General features: G+C 41.7%; 1 protein-coding gene across 1 annotated transcript; it reads right to left on the bottom strand.

The window, feature by feature from the left end:
• Positions 1-472: 472 nt before the first annotated feature.
• Positions 473-18,439, bottom strand: GUSB (glucuronidase beta). The gene is made up of 12 exons (XM_053454895.1): positions 18,139-18,439; positions 14,706-14,891; positions 11,566-11,747; positions 10,247-10,389; positions 9,857-10,044; positions 9,169-9,321; positions 8,197-8,375; positions 6,725-6,871; positions 5,926-6,010; positions 5,249-5,425; positions 4,420-4,555; positions 473-996 (listed from the first exon to the last, which is right to left on the bottom strand). The coding sequence occupies exons 1-12, from the start codon at positions 18,340-18,342 to the stop codon at positions 857-859; spliced, it is 1,920 nt and encodes a 639-aa protein (XP_053310870.1). The 5' UTR covers positions 18,343-18,439; the 3' UTR covers positions 473-856.
• Positions 18,440-20,021: the final 1,582 nt, after the last annotated feature.

The raw sequence follows: 20,021 nt of genomic DNA, 5'->3' as shown, positions 1-20,021 counted from the left end.
ATCTTGCTGAAACAGAACTCAGCTAATGAGGTGGGTGAGTGGGGTCATGGCATTAACCACAGCTTATAAATAATCAAATGGTAAATGTTGCCTTTCACAGCACATATGGACAAAGCATTAGTGAGTGATTGAGTGATGGTCACAGAACTTCTTAGACTGCTATTTTATACCTAAAGACAAGTCTTGCCTGGTTATTTGGGTACTGGATAGCGATATCCCTTTACTTTGCTTGGGGATATTGCCTACAGACTGCAGGGAATTATTGTCCTGAAGGGAGAAGTCGCTCTTGGTGGAGAGGGACAACCTGAGGTCCCTGGTAGATCCGTCACAATTGTGTTTTGTGTTAGCGGTTGATTTTTGTTGAAAAAGCTGCTTAAAAAAACCCATAACACCCCACCAGTGATTTCAACATAATTGGTATAAATCGTACATGCAAATTATGGATGTCCACCACAAATAATCATACACAGCCTTCAAAAAATGTAATTTATATGCAAATTCAGTTATATATGTTCCATATCACGAAGGGTGACATGCAAGGAAATGAATGTTATTTTCCCAACATGGAAATACATAAGTAAACAAAAACAAACAAAAAACAGCTTTACAAGATGGCCACGTCCAATATATTGGAGTATCTGTTACAGATTTAACAGTAACCATTTATCCATCATGCTTTGATGAAGTAAACATACACTTGCAAGTGTACAAAGTATTCCCTGTAAATTTTTAAGGCACTTACATGGCACTTTCGATCTTTAAGGTTTACCTAAAACCAAACTTGGTCACAAACAGTAGAGAGCCTTCCTCTGTAAACCTACCATGTAATATTCCTGTGAGGTAGAGATTAAAATATTTAATACCTAGGGTTCTGATACATATAGCCTTTGTCGTTAGCCAGCCTCCAATATCTGTCCCGCAAAATGAAGGCCGATGACTTGGGTTGGCGCTGTCGAGTAAAGATGCCTTTCTTGTTCCCCACAACTCTGGTGACGGCTGCAGCAGGAAAACAAAGACGGGGGCCACATTACAAACAGTTACTGTAAGTTTATCAAAACAAGCTTGTGCTTTTCAATTTTATATCCGTTATAGAGATATGCATCCTAAAATTGAGAGAAATTTCTTCCAGGGTCGAATTCTGTGACATGTTGGGCAAAACCTGAATAAATGTCTTCCCTTTCCTTATCACATATAATGCTTACCTCCTTTATTATTACAGATATTCACTTTCACTTAGCCATTAGCTAAGAAACACTTTCTTTAGGCCCTTCTTATCAAAATGTGTGGGGGACAAATCAAACTGAAAACGTTCTACAAGTGAACAGAGCCAACATATTTGCCATATGCTGTATTGCTCCTATGGTAAAATATAAACAGACACATGAAAAACAGCAACAACGCCCGCAAATATGAGGAGAAGGTTCTTATGGAGTATTCAATGGAGAAGTAGGGTAGTGTCAGAGTAATGGTGCACAACTTCAGTCCTTAAAGGCCACGATTTTTGGATCTCTTATCTTGAAAACATGCATCTCATTTTAAAATATTAAACCTGTTTTCAGACACAGAATTTCTGGCCTGTTTGTGACCCTCAAGGACTGGAGTTGTGCAGCTTTGAACTAGAAGAACAATGAAACCTTCATGTTCTCTCGTAGCTGTTACTTTAGAGCAGCAGTACCAGCTTCAGAAATGCTAATGCAGACCACATTACTTGAGGCATCTCTATGCCAAGGCAGTCAGCTGTACAATGAAAGATTGTCCATTGTCCTCAAAGCCTAAAATGTGTTTTTTTTAAACAGCTGTAAGGACACTCTGTGGTTTGCGATTTGTATTTACGGGTATTCACATGCACTTAAGTGAAGTACAACAGGTTGCAGTTTGTGGTGTGAAGTGACATAGCTTTGTCTAGTTGAATTTCACTATCTTCACCCACTGTACCCGAGGGAAACACTATCACACCAAGTGAATGTTTAGTAATCCACTTTCCAAGGGGCCACAGTGCTAATGATCTCCTTAGTGAACAAACTGGAAAATGGTCCAAACTAAATGTTTCTAGAGTCCCAAAGTTATGACTGCTGGGTTTTCACTCAAGAAAGTGAACTCAGGCTAACTCAGTCCTCAACGGTAACCATTCATGTTAATGTCTTCCTTAACAGCTGCCAACATCAGACATCAACTGACATGAATGAATGGATGGTGTCTGCAGATCATGGGATGGAAACACCACCCAAACTAAACTGTTGGGCTGCAACAACTAATTGATGAAATCGATAATAATCGATAATGAAAATCGTTAACAATCGAATCAATTTTTATTGATTATTAAAAAGAGTTTTTTTCAGAGCAAATGCTCTGAAAAACTCCTCTCCTTATATAATCCGACCTCAAACTGAGATCGGATTATAACACTAGAATCCAGATCCCCCGCAGCGCTGTAGGGGACCTGGATTCCCCTCACTGTCAGCCGGTGGGTGTCCGTGCGATGCGCACAGACAACTTCCGCCTCTCCCCTCCACTTCCGCTGGGGCTCCTACGATGCAGCGCCAGCATCACATGATGTAGAAGCCCCAACGGAAGTGAAGGGGAGTAATGGAGGCTGTCTGTGCACATCGTGCAGACCCCCACCGGCTGACAGAGAATCGAGGTCTCCTGCAGAGGATCATCTTCTCTGTCAGCTAGTGGGGGTCTGCACGATGCGTGCAGACAGCCTCCGTTACTCCCCTTCACTTACGCTGCACTTCTGTGCCGAAGTACAATAGATCTGCATAGCTCCTACCAGCTCCAGTGAAAGTGCCTGTCAGGAACGAAGGTTCACAAAACACCAGGGAGTCGGGAGAGAGGCATAATGGCGTATGGGAGGGGGAGGAGGCAGAGTGGTGTATGGGAGGGGGAGAGAGGCAGAGTGGTGTATGGGAGGGGGGAGAGAGGCAGAGTGGTGTATGGGAGGGGAGGAGGCAGAGTGGTGTATGGGAGGGGGAGGAGGCAGAGTGGTGTATGGGAGGGGGAGGAGGCAGAGTGGTGTATGGGTGGGTTATAGTGGTGTATGGGTGTGTAATGAATTTCAGGTAGGCAGAGTGGTGTATGGGGAGTAGAGGACTGCATTGGGAGGCGGGTCCCGCGGGAAAAAACTTGCGGGCGTGGGTGGTCTTGCTGGGGCTGCGGGCGGTCAGGCACTGTACCTGCGGGTCCCGTTAATCCCGCGCAGTCCCGCAAGGCTGTCTTCTCCCTGCTCCATTACAGTGTCTCCTATCTTGCTCCGCCCAGGAACAAGGCGGAGCCACATGATGTGACATCACTTCCTGTGACTCCACCTTGTTCCTGGGCGGAGCAAGAGAAGAAACGCTGTGAGGGAACAACTTGCGGGACTGCGCGGGAAATCAGGTAAGGAGGCGGGCGTGATTGGCCACAAATGTGGCGGGAGCGGGCGGGATTGGCCACAAATGTGGCGGGCGGGAGCGGAACACCCACATTGCGGGAGCCGGATTAAAAACAGCGGGAGCGGAATTAAAAAAGCAGTCCCGCGCAGGGCTCTAATGGGGAGTATAATGAATTTCAGAATGGCATATCTGGGGGAGGCAGAGTGGTGAATCAGGGAGTATAATGAATTTCAGGGTGGTGCAGGGCATTTATGGGGGGCGGAGTGGCATATCAGGGTGCACAGTGGCATATAGGGAGGTATAAGGCATAAATGGGGGCGAGTGGCATATTGGAAGTTATAAGGCATATAAGGGGGCACAGTGGCATATAGGGGGTATAAGGCATATCGATAATAGGCATATCAGGGGGGACATAAGACATATCTGGGGGTAAAAGATATATCAGGGGGCTCAGTTGCATATCACTGGCATATAAGGAGTATAAGGCATATCGGGGGCACAGTGGAATCTCTGGCATATAGGAGGTATAAGGCATATCTGGGGGTCAGAGTGGCAAGCTGGGGGTCAGATGCGCATAACTGGGGGCAGTTTGGTAAATAAAAGAAAATATAAACAAGGCTTTTTTCTCATAGTTTTTATTAAATATGAAAAATAGTTAACATATGAATTAATATTTACTAATAACTTTGTATTAAAACCTAGTTTGAGAAACACTGTGTTTGGATTCTTCTAGCTTTTATTATGTCAGTAAAATAAGAAGGTGAATAGGGAAATGCCATTGTGATAAAGAGATGAAAGTGTAAATTGTAAGTTTTTTATTACATTATTTTAAATTAAAAATAAATTGCATTTTTTTATCCGATTTATCGAAAAAATAATCGTCCAACTAATCGATTATTAAGATAATCGTTAGTTGCAGCCCTACTAAATTGTGCTGCTCAAATGAAATTTCCCCACCTTGGAAGATGATTTATCTAAATTCTAAGGCAACTCAAAAATACCTCAATTCTATATAATGTTAAGTAGCAAACATCTTAAAACTTACTTTGTGCTGTCATGAAATCTGCAAAATTCCATATGAGTTCACCAATGACATATTTCTTCCTCTTTTCATCAAGCACTGAATGATAGTTTTTTAGCACCAAACTCTGGTATTCTTCAGTGAACATTAATGGGGGGTCCTTAACCAAAAAAGAAACATACAAATTACATAAATTCACATAGGGGAATGTTAGTGTGTGTGCGCGCGTGTATTCTGGATTTTATTTCATTGTTCTTTTGTAGTATTTTTGCCCTTCTTAACTATATCCACTTAAATCTGCTTATCAGCTCCCACCGAGGGGAGTAGTAACTTAATAAAAAGGGAGAACTAATTTGTTGGGTGGAATATTTATACAGTATGTAAGGTGGGTTGTTAATACACATATATTTCAGAATTACAGGGTTTATTTAGTGTACTGTAAAATGTTGGTCTGGAAAGGTGGCAGTTTTGCTTTAAATCAGACAACTCACAAAATATAACGATCCTTGCTGGTGTGGTTTCATACTCTAGATGGCACAATAGGCACAGTTTACAGGTAGGAGAAATACAAAATACAGCCTTTAAAATATTTGACAATCAGTCAAACTGTTTTACAGTATGTTGTCTAAATGTATAAAAAGCATTTGACATTTTGATGATCAGTTCTGGGAAGGGTTTGGACATTAAACAGGTCTAGGAATGATGTGTCTTAATGCTGAACGCAGTTACAAAGGTGTAACGGTTACAAAAATCCCGCAGGACAAGTAGACTATTACTATTACAGCAGGTAGATGCATAGAAGCAGACCATAGTCCAAATGGTTCTTCAATGCACACGGCGATACAAAACTCACACTGTGAAATCCAGGGATTGTATCCGCTCCATATTCACTCTGTATAATGGGCTTCTGGTACATGTCGTACCATTTCTCAAACTGGTTATTAAGCTGGATTTGAATCACCTCTAGATGGCCGGCATCGTGGTACCAGGAGAAGTAGCTATTCACACATATTACATCCACATATGGAGCCTGCAGACATCAATGAAGATATGTGGGGTTTATTTAAAGGTGAAGTACCACATAAAAATGAATAATTTATTTGAGAATAATACACGCTTCTCCGTATAGTAATGTAATTTAGCATTGAAGAAAACGTGTTTCATTATTTCATTTCATTCCAATAAACTCCCTTGTTTCCAGCAGATGTAGAGGCTGCCATTGTAAGCAGAGGATAGTTTGGGTGACTTTTGCTGCTCTTGCTTATCCAATAAAATCCCTTCCCTCCTATATGTAATTAAGACCGAGTCATTCTATTGTTTGCCACAGACAGTACAATAAGGAGTCAGGGTGTTGATCTGCAAGAGTGAGTGCAAGGTTTTAAATCAGAAATGGACAATATTACGATACGACAATAATTACTGCTGTGCTGATGATTGGCAGTATATATATATATATATATATATATATATATATATATATATATATATATATATATATATATATATATATATCTCCGATTCTAAACTTACCCCTTGGTCTTTGTTATACGGGGCATTGGACACATAAGTTACAGGCCTGGTGGGGTCAAGTTCTTTAGTGTGAGCAATCACAGTCCTGTTGATTAAACAGGAAATAGACAGTCAGGTGACAGAAAGGTGTTTTGTTAAGTAGAATGTGGGTGGCATGACTTAGTTGGGCCCAGGTTGCCATCAGACGACTGATAAGCAACTTGTCAACCAAGTGATATTGTTGTTAGTGAATGTATCTGACAGACTTCTGCCTCTCTAGCCTGCCAGTGTTACCTGTCTAGAGTAGTGTGTAGTCAGCTGTCAGCACCATGCTCGCTGGCCCCATCAGAGGCCTAGGTAGACCTGGGGGTACAGGGTCAGTATTTCTCATCTCTTACTGAAGGCTAAGGGCTTTTTCTATTTATTTTTTTTTTATTCACGCGCTCCACGTTATTAACGTTATGAATGAACCCTACGATCTGTGCACGGACATGATTGCTGGATAGAACTCAAATTTATTGGTAGATGTAAAATTAGATCATGAAACAAGTAGAAAAAGAAAAGAAATGTACCCCTATTCCACCACTCTCAGTGAAACACTCATGTAGCCAACAGCCTTACGGGTTTTGTGCGCAGGTACTGATTGAAATATACTGATGGAGCTAGGTCTTCATATTTTGTAATGATATCAAAGAGTTGAAACTGCAACTCTATTAGAAACTCACCTGCAAACCCCTGCCTTAATGAATAAACCCCCACCGTTGGGTAAACCTTTGCAGGAAACGCAATCTCAGCTGCCGAAGGCCCATCTCATACTCACTTGAAATAATATCCAGCAGGTGGGAGTTGGGAGGCCGGTTCATTAGCAACGGACCACATAACCACTGACGGTCTGTTTTTATCCCTGCGCACCAGCTCCTCCATGACAACTAAATGGTGGCGAAGTGATTGGTTTCCAAAGTTTTCTCTGGCATGGGGAGATGACAAAAAACAAGGACACAATGAGAAAGAACGACTTGCAGGATGTAACACAACAAATATATGCATTCTTCAAAGCCAACTACAGCAGGGCTTGACAAATTTGTTGTGAATCTAGGCACCAGGTAAAAAAGTTAGGAGCCAGGATTTTTTTAAACTAACAGTTGGTCAGGAGTGATCTGATCATCATCAGCCCAGTTACTAAACTCACAGCATTTGACCTGGAAGCACCCTGGACTTTCAGGTCAGTGCTGTTTTTTTTTTTATTATTATTATTTTTAACCCTTTCAATGCTGATGTTCCATTGGAGCACAGCATTGACTGATATTTAGTCCCCACAAGCTTGTGGGGACAAATGTTAACCCCTGCAATGCCACGAATGTGTCATACACAATTGTGGAATTGAAGGGGTTAACGCTGCACTATCGCTCTCATGGAGCGATCAGGCAGCAGGGGGGTGTTGGGGCTGGTCTCCACACTCATGGGGAGACCAAAGAACCTTCTCCCCTGTCCCTGAAGCTGCCTCTGGCAGCTGGGACACAATTGCTGGTCTATAGACCAGCCATTGCAGGGAGGGGAGTCTTTGATGACTGCTGTAGGCTTCCATGCCTACAGGAATCATCAAAGGGCTTGTGGGGGCTCGTTTTTGCTGTTGCTGGTCTGCCTGGGCTTCCAGGCAGACCACCAGCAGCAGAGCCCCTTACAAAACGGGAATTAACCCCTAAATGCCGCCATTGCGGCATTGAAGGGGTTAACGCTGCACTGTCGCTCTCTGGGAGCGATCAGGCAGCAGGGGGGTGTTGTGTCAGGTCCCCACACTTGTGTGGGGACCCAATCAACACACAACCTCCTTCCCTGAAGCTGCCTGTGGCAGCTGAAAACGCGATTGCTGGTTTTGCAGCAACCACATTTTCAGCCTACAGGATCACTCCGTGGGAGTGATCTCAGGCTCGGGGGCGGGCTCGGAGTGGCTGTGCTGTCTGCCCCCGTGTGGTGACTCAGCCTCTTACATCCACATTTTTTTCTGGATGTAAGAGGCTGACAAAACCTAGGCGCCAGGACAAAATTCTCTGTCGCCATGGCGACCTGGCGCCTGGGATTTGTCGAGCCCTGAACTACAGCCATTTTAGTCTTTGTGTGTGTTGAGATTTGGCACTCTGGGCAAGTATGACCAAAAAGTGTTAGTAGATAGCACATACCACATATGCTGTAATATACTGATCATTAGATTTTCTGTTTAAAATGTTTGTTAACCATACTTGAACTAGCATTTAATACATCAACATATTATGCAACAAGTATAAGAATCCTTACGGTTGCCTAATGCCTACTCCAGGACATTCATCAATCACCACAATGCCGTATTTATCGCAAAGGTCCATGATCTCCTCTGCATATGGGTAATGGCTAGTACGGAAGGAGTTTGCCCCAAGCCACTTCAACAGGTTAAAATCCTTTATGATTAGGGGCCAGTCCAACCCCTTACCCCTAACCTGTTAAAAGGCAAAAGAAAACAAAGGAAGTTGTAGATCCGGATTGTCTGTAGAGTTACCATTTGGCTAATCTTGACAATTTTCTTGTGGCACTGCAGACACGAATAAGGCAGTTGGACAATAAATGGAGTACCAAAAATCCAAAACATGACAAGCAATCTTATTATAAAATGACAGGGACTAGGAGCATCAACTCCTACTAACAACAACTAACATGTCCAGAAGCTGGTGAACAGTGGCTAGTAGTCCTGAAGACAGCTGAAGTTGTCCAAAACAGTATAAAGCACTGAAATATTATACTGCATACAATGCATTCAAATAAGGCCCAGATATGTGCAGATGCGCTTATTGTGGTTGTACGATAAGTTGTGGGTTTTAATGATGTTGTCCTTTTACCCCATTAAGCATTTCATACACACTATTGTTAGAGTAAATGTGCCTTTTGTTTAGACTATCTGAATTCATCTTTGTGACACCTTTCAAAGACAGTGTAAAATATTGGCACAAGGAACTGTGACTGTAGCCAAGATATTCAACTTGCCAACTTTTATTATACAAAATTAATCATGCCAAGATAATGAAAAAAACAGAGTCGTTGGCTCGGCTTGTCTTGGATTTTTGTGCAACTGCATCCTTATTTTTTGCTTATACTTAATAACATGAACGTTAAACTAAGAAAGATCTTGGCCTGAAGTTTGCACTCTCAACTACAGTTCCCTATAAAAAAGCAAACGGATTTTTTATTTTTTTTTCCCCCATCACAAATCAGAAGACACTACCCCAACTCACGTACATCATAGTCTTCATGCTTGTTGACTCCATGGAAGTAGAATGGTTTGCCATTTATGAGAAATCTATCACCAGAGACTTGTACGGTCCTTATTCCCACAGGCAAAATATAAACATCCTCCAACAGGTCTTTCTCGGTATCGGCATTCACCTTAACCTGTTAACCAGAGTACAGTATGACTTCAGGGTGGCAACACAAATAGCAAGACCTTATCTGCTAACAAGCTGCCCAAGCCAGTAAATGATGAATTGTGGTGCCTCCAAGCCACATTTTTGCTCTCTAAGTAAAAACTACCAATTCCGATAAGAAAGATGGAAACGCAATAAAGGGAAAGTGAAATAAAGCAAAGGAAAGTCAGTGTACCTCAACATGCATTCTAAGAGGTTTGACGTACAATGAAATCAGTAAATGAATATACACATAAACATTGGATTTATCCACTTGAATTTACTATGCATTGTTACTCTCCAAAGCTTAGTTGTGTCTGTATGATGTATAGTTAAGTCAGTGTGATTTCTTCAAAGCCTCTTCACCCATTGAATTGCGTGTTATGCAGTGCTGGTTCTGGAGAAACTTGCCCGTGTTGGCCCTTTCATGATGAATAGTGAAGTGAGCGACTTGAAACCCTAACTGTGCTTTTCTATATTTACTCTATTCCTGTAAAATCCAAATATTATTCAGTCCAAATTACCTCTAGAGTGTAAAGGTATCCAGGATTTTCACTCATCAGGTAAGGCCACCAAAGTTTGGCGTTTCCTACTTTCAGCTGTCCTATAGCACCTAGTCCAGTCGCTGCTTCTTGTCCTTCCTGATCACGTAGAGTTACTGATACAGAATAATAATCGGAGCCAACTACAACAACTTCATAGTTCACCAATCCTAAAGTATAAGAATAGTAGAATCAGTAAACTAGCATATGTGAAGTTTGAAGAGGAAAGAAACACCCCCAGACCATGCATAGGTGCCGCTTGTGAAACCTTTTTAGCGGCCATAAACAGGACTTTTTAGGTTTGTGTTTACACATTACATATTGTTACATGCCAGGTTTAGGTAACAGACATTGGCGTGCACCAGAACCTACCTGTGTCACCACTGACATCTGTAATAACTGTGATGTCATCTATATAAACCAGAGGAGTTGTATACAGGAGCACAGGACGATGAATACCAGCATAGTTAAAAAAATCAAAATCTATACTTTGGATAAAATAGCCTTCAGGATACCTGTATTAGGAAGAACACAAAATAGGGTTGACCATTATTATTGAGGCCTGGTAACATTTTAATTATGCTGTAGATGTTTTGCAAAACAAGGATTCTAAAGAGCACTAGATACAGTTAGTTACTTTAAATAAAACAAGACCGCATACTTAAGAGGGAGAGGAACGGCTCTTAGAAAATAGAGGGTATTGATGGAACAATATTCTGATAAATTGGGCACAAATTCAACTATACCATGGTGTATTATTAAGGGGAGGTCCCATATTTATTTATTGTTCCAACAAGTCTTTCAATATAATAGGGATGATCAGGGTATACTAAAAAAAGAACAGGTAGAAACAGCAACATGTGTTAAGCGTGTGCCCTGTTTACAAGGCTGGCTGGATGCATTGGTGTCTGCACCATTTTCACTGATGGCTCAAACCTATGCACAAAGTCATGTCTCTGTCACACTCTTATTTCAATCAGTTTTCTCAGTTCTTTAATTTACTTTCTTTTGCATCTGCTTTAATTTATACAACTAAATCTCTTAAATCAGGGGATCTGGAGCCTCCTCTCCGGCAGTCGTTGGACATCTGTGCGATGCGTGCAGACAGCCTCCGCTGCTGCTGGCTCTTAATAAAAAGCATATTAGGGAGGGGCAGAGTGGCAAATAGGGGGTATAAGGCATTTCTGGGGGCCAGAGTGGCATATAAGGGGGTATAAGGCATATCTGGGGGCAGAGTGGCAAGCCTGGGGGGAGATGTGCATAACTGGGGGGCAGGTTGGCAAATAAAAGGAAATAAAAACAAAAAACATTTTTTCTTTATCATAGTTTTTAATAAATATGAAAAAAAATGTTTACATGTGAATTAATATGTACTAGTAAAACTTTTTTCCTATAGGATAGTCTTATATTTTTCTTAAATTAATATTCAAATTATGGGAGAGTCATCTTATAATCAAACAAATACGGTACACACACACACACACACACACACACATATATATATATATATTTTTTTTTTAACACTTCTATAGCTAAAGGCATTTACACCCTGCTATACAAAAAGCACAATGCTACATATTAATATACTTTGATGTTGTGTGACAGAGTAGATCAGTTTATTATATTTTTAAAATTTTGTTTTCTTCTGCATGGCTTACTAGGTATTTTAAGATTAGTGTACCAATACTCACATTTGTGGGTCTTGCATGTACTTGATGGACCCAGGGGGTAAAGTAGTTGGTGTCAGGGTGTTATTAACCGCGATAGTAATACGGCAGGAAGAACCCACGCCACCCTTCAAGAGGCTGGTTACGTTGGCTTCAAAGGGAAGATGACCTCCTTCATGTTGCGTCACCTGGACTCCATTAACCCACTGCAGACAACAGAAATGTTAGTGATTTCAAAAATAAGGTACAGTGCACATAACATACTGAACTCCAGTGCACATTTTCAAAATAATATATATAATATAATGGCATTCACCAATCAATGAAGAGCTAAAAGCAACTATATAAAGGTGTCCTTTCAATACTAATAAGCCTATAGCAAAATAAGGCAATGTTTTCTATAGACATATGCCATAATGGCAAACAGTTTTACATTTTAAGATACAAAAGACTTACTGAGTGTTGCCCATCAATACCCAGTTCGGTCCTATTAGCATTATATAAGTTCTAATGATTCTTATAACATAATAAAGGATCACAGCATTTGTTTAACTACAGTGAACACGTCCACAAAACCAAAAAGAACTCAACACATCATACGACCTGTTAACATGCGAGTCTACTACATGGATCATGAATTACTCTTCCAAATCGTTGCAATCATCAACATTTTCAAAAAAGGCTCCTTCATGGCTCAAATTGCTTTATTTAATGGGGGGGAAACCTCTGTTTCACGAGAGAAGGACTATAACGGTGAATTGGGTGCTTTGTTTAAGCAAGTAATGTTTTGCTTTAACAGAAGAGGTTTAATTTAGAAAGAAACCAATCAACTGCAGAACTGGAAGTGCAAGTCCTTGCATAGCCAAATTCAAACATCACAATCCCTATCCCTGCCAGGGAAAACATGTAGTTTATTAATATCCTAAGAAAATCTACAGCACAGCTTAACCCCTTTGTGACAAAGGGTGATTTTTTTTTTGTACCCTTCGTGACAACATTTAACATTTCTGCGCTGCTCGTGTTTAGCTGTAATTTTCTTCTTTCTCGTTTACTGAACCCACACAAGTTATATATTGTTTTTTTCAGGACAAAAACATATTTCTTTAGATGTTGTTGTTTTGATTGTATCATATCATTTACCATTAAAAAGTATAAAATATGGTGAAAAATTTAGACTTTTTCTGACTTTTAGTTGAAAAATCTTTTACTCATCTATAAAAGGTAATGAAAAAACCTGCTAAATAGATTCTACTATCTGTCCTGAGTTTAGAAATACCCAATGTTTTTTATGTTTTTTTTGCCTTTTCTGCACGTTATGGGGCAATAAGTACAAGTAGCATTTTGCTATTTCAAAACCATTGTTGATCGCCTCCTAAACTCTTTTAAAACGGGGGTCTGCCGCCATACTGGCATATGGCGGATGTTGACGCCCAAGGTATCTCAGTGGGACATCGAGGTAGAGGACTGCATTGGGACCCGCCAAAAAACTTGCGGGCGCGGGCGGTCTTGCTGGGGCTGCGGGCGGGAGCGGGGGGCCAGGCACTGTACCTGCGGGTCCCGGTAATCCTGCGCAGTCCCGCAAGGCTGCCTTCTCGCTGCTCCATTACAGTGTCTCCTATCTTGCTCCGCCCAGGAACAAGGCGGAGTCACGTGATGTGACATCACTTCCTGTGACTCCGCCTTGTTCCTGGGCGAAGCAAGAGAAGAGACGCAGTGAGGGAACAACTCGAGGGCAGCAATATGTTCTGCTGTACCACTGTCAGTGTTTGCCTCAGTATATAATGATAGCAGTTATGCTGTACCACCCTCAATGTTTGCCTCAGTATATAGTGATAGCAGTTATGCTGTACCACTGTCAATGTTTGCCTCACTATATAATGTTAGCAGTTATGCTGTACCACAGTCTATGTTTGCCTTAGTATATAATGATAGCAGTTATGCTGTACCACCGTCAATGTTTGCCTCAGTATATAATGATTGCAGTTATGCTGTAACACGGTCAATGGCTTCAGTATATAGTGATAGGTGTTATGTTGTACCACCGTCAATGTCTGCCTTAGTAAATAATGATAAGTTATGCTGTACCCCTGTCAATGTTTGCCTAACGATAGAAGCTATGCAATTTTAAAGAGTGTGTGTGTGGGGGTCCCACGTACAGGATCCGCCCCAGGTGCCAAATACAGTTTTTCCCAATTTTTTTTTATCCTTTATGCGGCCTGGAAGGAGCTGTACCAAAAATATAGAATAACAATTTAAATTTAATATTTGCAGAAGCATATTGTGCGCACAAAATTTGGGCTCTGGGAAAAATTTTGCACAAGAGAAATTTTCTGCGCACACCACCTAAGAATAATTAGAGGGAACATAGGTCATGGGAGGCCAAGGCTCATTGATGCACATAGACGGGCAAAGGCTGGCTCATGTGGTCAAATCCAACAGTCGAGCTACTGTAGCTCAAATTGCTGAAAAAGTTGATGCTGCTTCTGGTTGTTTGTTTGTTGCGTATGGGGCTGCGTAGCTGCAGACCAGTCAGGGTGCCCATGCTGACCCCTGTCCACTGCTGTCAAAAGCCCTACAATGGGCACGTGAGCATAGCAACTGGACCAGGAGCAATGAAAAAAATGTGGCCTGGTCAGGTTTTCTTTTACATCACATGGATGGCCGGGTGAGTGTGCGTCGCTTAGCCGGAGAACACATGGCGCCAGGATGCACTACGGGAAGAAGGCAAGCAGTGTGATGCTATGGGCAACGTTCTGCTGGGACTTGATTTTCCTTTCATTTTGAAACAAAGGCAATTGCCATTACATTTAAGTTTTGTGATCAGCATTGACAAAAGTCAGGGTCAGGCTTTAACGAAAGTTAGGGCATATTTGTCCCGATCCATACTTAGTCTGGGACAATTGTATGCCAGTTTTTATGTGAAAATCCTTCATAGTCTCACTCAGGGTTGCTTGGTACCCCAAAGTAATGCCCAAAATGTTGTTTACAAAGAGATATATGATGTAAGAATCATCCCCTCCACTGTGTCTACGGTTCAGCGCGATTTATTTTCTAGTAAATAAACACAACCTTGAAAATTCTTGAAGAACATTGCTTATAATACTACTATGAAGGTAAATGCGTAAACCATTAACGAAATATGATTTGTAATAGTTAATACTTACAACAACAGAGAAATAGTGGGCACTTCCAACTCGTAGCACAACTCTTGAAGATTTGTCTTCTACCCAACGTCTTGGGAATACAACTTCCTTCTCATACCAGACCCAACCGATGTAATCCCTCAAGGTGATGTCTTGAGTGATGTCATTAAAGCTGGCGGGCACTGGCATGTCTATCACGGGACCACTCTGCAGGAAGAATATGAAGAACAGTAGTCAGTGTGAAGACCCTAATCACTTTTCAGTTCTTGACATCCTGAAGCATATAAAAAACTTACAGGAAAACAAAATTGCATTTGTAATTGCTAAAAAAAAAAAAAAAAAAAATAGTCTTATTTTTTTTAATGGTTTTCAGAAGACTGGGGAAACAAGAATCGGCCAGGGGAGAAATGCTCGGGAAAAGTCCTTTCCCTGCCTGATGAAGTTGTGTATGAAGACTACACCAGCTATTTAAGCATATTAGGCAGCCAATGTATGGATCAAAACCAAACAGGAAATTGATGATATATCAGTGGTATGGTAGCATTTGGCAGTGATCAGAAAAAGGGCAGTTCCGTGGGTGAGTTTCGTCACCTCAGTCAGTCACAGACAGGGCAACTATGACCCACTCATGTAGCAGGAGATGGTGTCACATTAGACAGACTAGGTTTTGATCTTACTGAGGTCATAGTTTATCTAGGGCACCAAAATTATTTTGCTGACTCTGATGGTCCCAAAACATTGCAACATAACCCACTATACAAACTAAGCAACATAGCAGAGCAGTATTATGGACTCTGTCCTACCTAGAGATTTTTTAAGCACTCCGATCCCACTTCAGTTCATTTAATGTTGTCAAGTCCCAAGAACCTTTTTTTTTTGCTGTATTTCTGCACAAATGGTGAATCTATAAACTTGATGTCATTAACAACAAAAATCTCAAAAGTATTATGCCCTCATACATTGATGTTTGTATTCTTCATACAGAGGTAAATAAAACTAGATATTGTATTCATTAAATCAAATGGAATGTGTAGTTGGAGATAGTTGGCTTAAACGTTTACTTTGTGAAAGCTGAGATAAGCAGCAGTGTGTGGCAAGGCCTGTATTACCCAATTACTTTCCTGCCCAATTACTTTCTCTTCTTTTTTATCCACCCATTCTAAAGCCACTTAAACCAATTAACAACGTAATAGGTGAGCTGTATGGTAATAGCAACAAATTACGCAGATCTTGAGAAAAGGAAGTGAATTTACCTTTCCAGATGTAAATGCTTGACACAGATTTTTAGTCCATATACATTGCTTTTTTTAATGTATAAACATTGGTACTTGGGTCTATTTAGTGTACAGAACTGGAAATATAGGCTTTGGGAGAAGGACAAGATCATCTCTACATAACTGGACTGGGAAACACAACCCAACCCCAGTTATCCCTAAAGACATACATTTTAAAGAAGCACCAAACACAGCCGTGCGGACATAAAGCTTTAGATTACTGGAAACTCAATCAGGGCTTGTGGCATATGATTTGATTTTTAACGCCACAAAAATCTGTTGTGTAATAGTTATTTTTTTGTTAAAAACACCTTAGCGGAAAGCGTAAACAAGAACTTAGGGACAGTAGGTTCTCGGCAAACACAAGGGGCTTTGATTACTGAAATGGGACTTTGGAGTGATATGATCATGCAGTGACACCTGGTGGACAGACACCTAACTACAGGGTAGTTGCAAATCCAAGTCTGCTGCTCTAAATGTATAGTATGTGGCCCACTACGCAATACGTATCCACAGACCTGGCTCATCTTTCTTTCTAATTCACGTTGACACATTTGTCTGACATTATAACCCAGTCTGGATGATGTCTATCTGCTGTCACAAGACATTTGTTGTTCCGGGCTGCTTTAAGGAATTAAAGTATTGTTCCAAAACAAATTTCAAAATATGGGTCTTATAAAAAGGGCTCTATTTACTAAAGAGTTGGTAGGAGTGTTGTCACTTCACTATGTAGCTCACAGCTAGCCCTGTCTAATGAATAATTGGATTGGTAAGGAGGCTTTTCTCACTTATTACATTAGACAGGGTCAGTCAAACTCTTTCTGCAAACAGAACATTATTGGGGTTGGCTCTTCAGAAAAAACTTGAGATGCTCACCAAGAAGGGACAGCGGCTTCAAAACTTGTCCAACGGTATGTCCCCACTTGGCAGCATCTCAAGTTTTAGTTCTCTTGTGCCATTACAGAGGAAAAATCTCCATCAACATATCAGTCCAGAACGACACATGAAACAAATTTCCTCTGCACAGGGAACCATCAGCCCCAAACACACTTTTCGGCCTTTACTGGCCTCTTCAGTGTGGTCTGGTTGGTATCTCTTTAGGCACAAGAGAGCAAGGAGGTCTGGATTCACCTTTGCACTTGGGCTGGACCCCAAGAGATCCTCAATCTACAGATTGGTCCGATCCTGCCTCAAAAGGCAGTCCAGAACTGAAATCAGAAGCAACAATTCCACGATACCGAGCTGTGGCATCTGGGCCAACACCTTTTTGGTACATGAACATGTGAGCGCACCCCTAAATATAAAACATGTACTTCTAAATATCATATATAACATATATAAAGATTTTTCATTCTCTATTCATGGTGGACCCACCATATACTGTAGAATATTACAAATATTCAGGGGGAGGGGCTTGTGGGGGTGTAGCTAGGGGGGGTGGCAAAATTATGTTTTGCCTAGGGTGGCAAAAATCCTTGCACCAGCCCTGTTTAGATCTACAGTTGGAGGAAAGCGTAATAAAAGAGGTCATGCTATTTTGTACACGTGTGTAATATGCATACAACTCTATACATGTGATATTTTACAGTAAGCAATGTCCATTAGCGAATAATGGAGATGTATGAAGCATTCGGTATCTAGCACTAGACATAAGCTCATTAGGTAAAGATATGAAGGAACTAATACAAAACTGACACTTTTTCAGCAGTCAATATTAACAGGTTTGCAGAAAATACTATTTCACGTGATTACAAAATATATCATTGTAAACAAACCATACATACGTTTATTTTACTCATTTCGATGTCTCATCGGTTACTTTGTCTAATGGTGATTGTGTGCGTACATATTCCAGGGCACTGTAGGTTATACTTTTGACGTAGTTTTCAAGCTGGCTGTGCATTATGTGAGTCGTGGGTTCTGCAAACAATGCCACCCCAGCAACATGTACATCCTATATAATGACTATTGCAGGATAAGGCAGGAATGTGAGGACCAGGGATGGGGTAAGAATCCTTGAGTTAAGGTCATTACAATTATTTATGTCTGCTTTGAAGTTCTGGAGCTTTCTTCAGTAGGTAATCATTACATACGTAGGTGCATACACCAATGATGTCTTTACACAGTTCATCAGTGTATGTTATTCATGAAATCATCTGCAGCCAAACAAGATGCCTTACCTCTCTAAGTGGCCTTTTGTACCACTGCTTCTGGAAGCCTTCATCTCTCTGTGGGGACTTGTCAATCCTGAAGCTCCAGATCCCATTGAGCTCCTTTAGCTCTCTACTAGGGGTCTCTCTGGGGTACAGCATCCCCCCATCCAGAGCCTGTGTCAGGCCACTGCTGAGAAGCAGTAAAGTCCAGCAAACCCATGATGCAGACATTAAGAGCAGACCTAAAGTACAGACTGCACACTCCTCATGTGCCTGCAACCTCAGTCAAGCCTTCCTCTTTACACAGCTTCCTCTGTTCACTGCCCTGTGCATCATCTGACAGCAGGGGGCTGGCCAGGGAGTCACATGACCTGCACTGTCATGTGATGTGTGGACTATTCGTGTTTATGCAGCTGCTGAACAGGAAGGCGATAACGACAGGAACCTTTCTTTTTTTTATTTTTTTTAAACTAATGCCTTTTGGCAATACATTTTAATTGACTGGTTTATTGAGGCCACTGCTCCAAACCGCTAGGCCACCAAGGATTGCTGCCCTATAGAGTGTGTAAATATCCCTTAGCACCTTTGACTATGAAACTATAGGAAACCTTTACAAGCTCTGTTGGTGGGTTTTTAATTAAACTTCACTTCACTTTGGAATTGTACCTGGAATTGTATGGGGAAGGGGTATGTAAAGCTAAGTGGCCTCCTGGCCCCAACTCACAGTTATTATTATTTATTGTTTTATATAGCGCCATCAAATTCCATAGCGCTGTACAATGGGTAGACAGGACCAGTAGCGTACCTAGCGGGGGGCGGGGGGGGCGGTCCGCACCGGGTGCCGCTCATCAGGGGGTGCCAACTTGCCGGCACCCGGCACCCCTCCAGAGACGGACAGTAATGTCCGCCGCTGGAGGAGCAGGCTCGCAAGAGAGCGGTATCGGAGGTCTTTAACAGACCTCCGGCTCCCTTGAGTGATTTTAAGCCGGTTCCCTTGAACCGGCTTAAAATCACTCAAGGGAGCCGGAGGTCTGTTAAAGACCTCCGATTCTGCTCCCTTACGATCCGCGCGGCAACTGCTGCTGTGCAGAGGGCACTGTGGGCGCGGCTTCAGTGCCGCCGGGATCTGACAACAAACCCCGGCGGCACTGAAGCCGCGCCCACAGTGCCCTCTGACCCGGAAGAAGACAGAAGAAGAGGAGCGAAGAGGAAGACTGCTGTAAAAAGAAAAGACTGCTGTAAAAAGAAAAGACTGCTGTAAGAAGAAAAGAAGTAGAAAAGAAGGTAGGAAATCATTCATTAAGACTGAGTGAGAGTGGATTGGTATGTGTGGAATCTGTGGATTGGTAAGTGTGGATTGGTATGTGTAAAATCCCTTGAGGGGTTACATGTGGAATCTGTGGATTGGTATGTGTGGAATGTGTGGATTGGTATGTGTGTGGATTGGTAAGTGTGGATTGGTATGTGTGGAATGTGTGGATTGGTTTATGTGTGGATTAGTATGTGTGGAATCTGTGTGGAATCTGTGGATTGGTATATGTGTGGATTGGTATATGTGTGGATTGGTATATGTGTGGAATCTGTGGATTGGTATATGTGTGGATTGGTATATGTGTGGATTGGTAAGTGTGGATTGGTATGTGTGGAATCTGTGGATTGGTATATGTGTGGATTGGTAAGTGTGGATTGGTATGTGTGGAATGTGTGGATTGGTTTATGTGTGGATTAGTATGTGTGGAATCTGTGTGGAATCTGTGGATTGGTATGTGTGGATTGGTATGTGTGGAATCTGTGGATTGGTATGTGTGGTATGTGTGGAATCTGTGGATTGGTATGTGTGGAATCTGTGGAGTGGTATGTGTGGTATGTGTGGAATCTGTGGAGTGGTATGTGTGGAATCTGTGGATTGG

This window comes from Spea bombifrons, chromosome 2 (genome assembly GCF_027358695.1).
Source record: "Spea bombifrons isolate aSpeBom1 chromosome 2, aSpeBom1.2.pri, whole genome shotgun sequence".
Lineage (NCBI taxonomy): Eukaryota > Metazoa > Chordata > Amphibia > Anura > Pelobatidae > Spea > Spea bombifrons.
The sequence above is the reverse complement of the archived record's forward strand: the minus strand, read 5'-3'. Positions and strand labels throughout refer to the sequence as shown.

What these genes read in the sequence shown, in the direction of transcription:
- GUSB (XM_053454895.1), bottom strand. Translation starts at nt 18,342, where the DNA reads ATGTCTGCATCATGGGTTTGCTGGACTTTACTGCTTCTCAGCAGTGGC. An exon ending in TACATGCAAGACCCACAAAT is followed by an intron (nt 10,390 to 11,565) that starts GTGAGTATTGGT and finishes TTCCTAATACAG; the next exon opens with GTATCCTGAAGGCTATTTTA. An exon ending in ACAAGCATGAAGACTATGAT is followed by an intron (nt 8,376 to 9,168) that starts GTACGTGAGTTG and finishes GCCTTTTAACAG; the next exon opens with GTTAGGGGTAAGGGGTTGGA.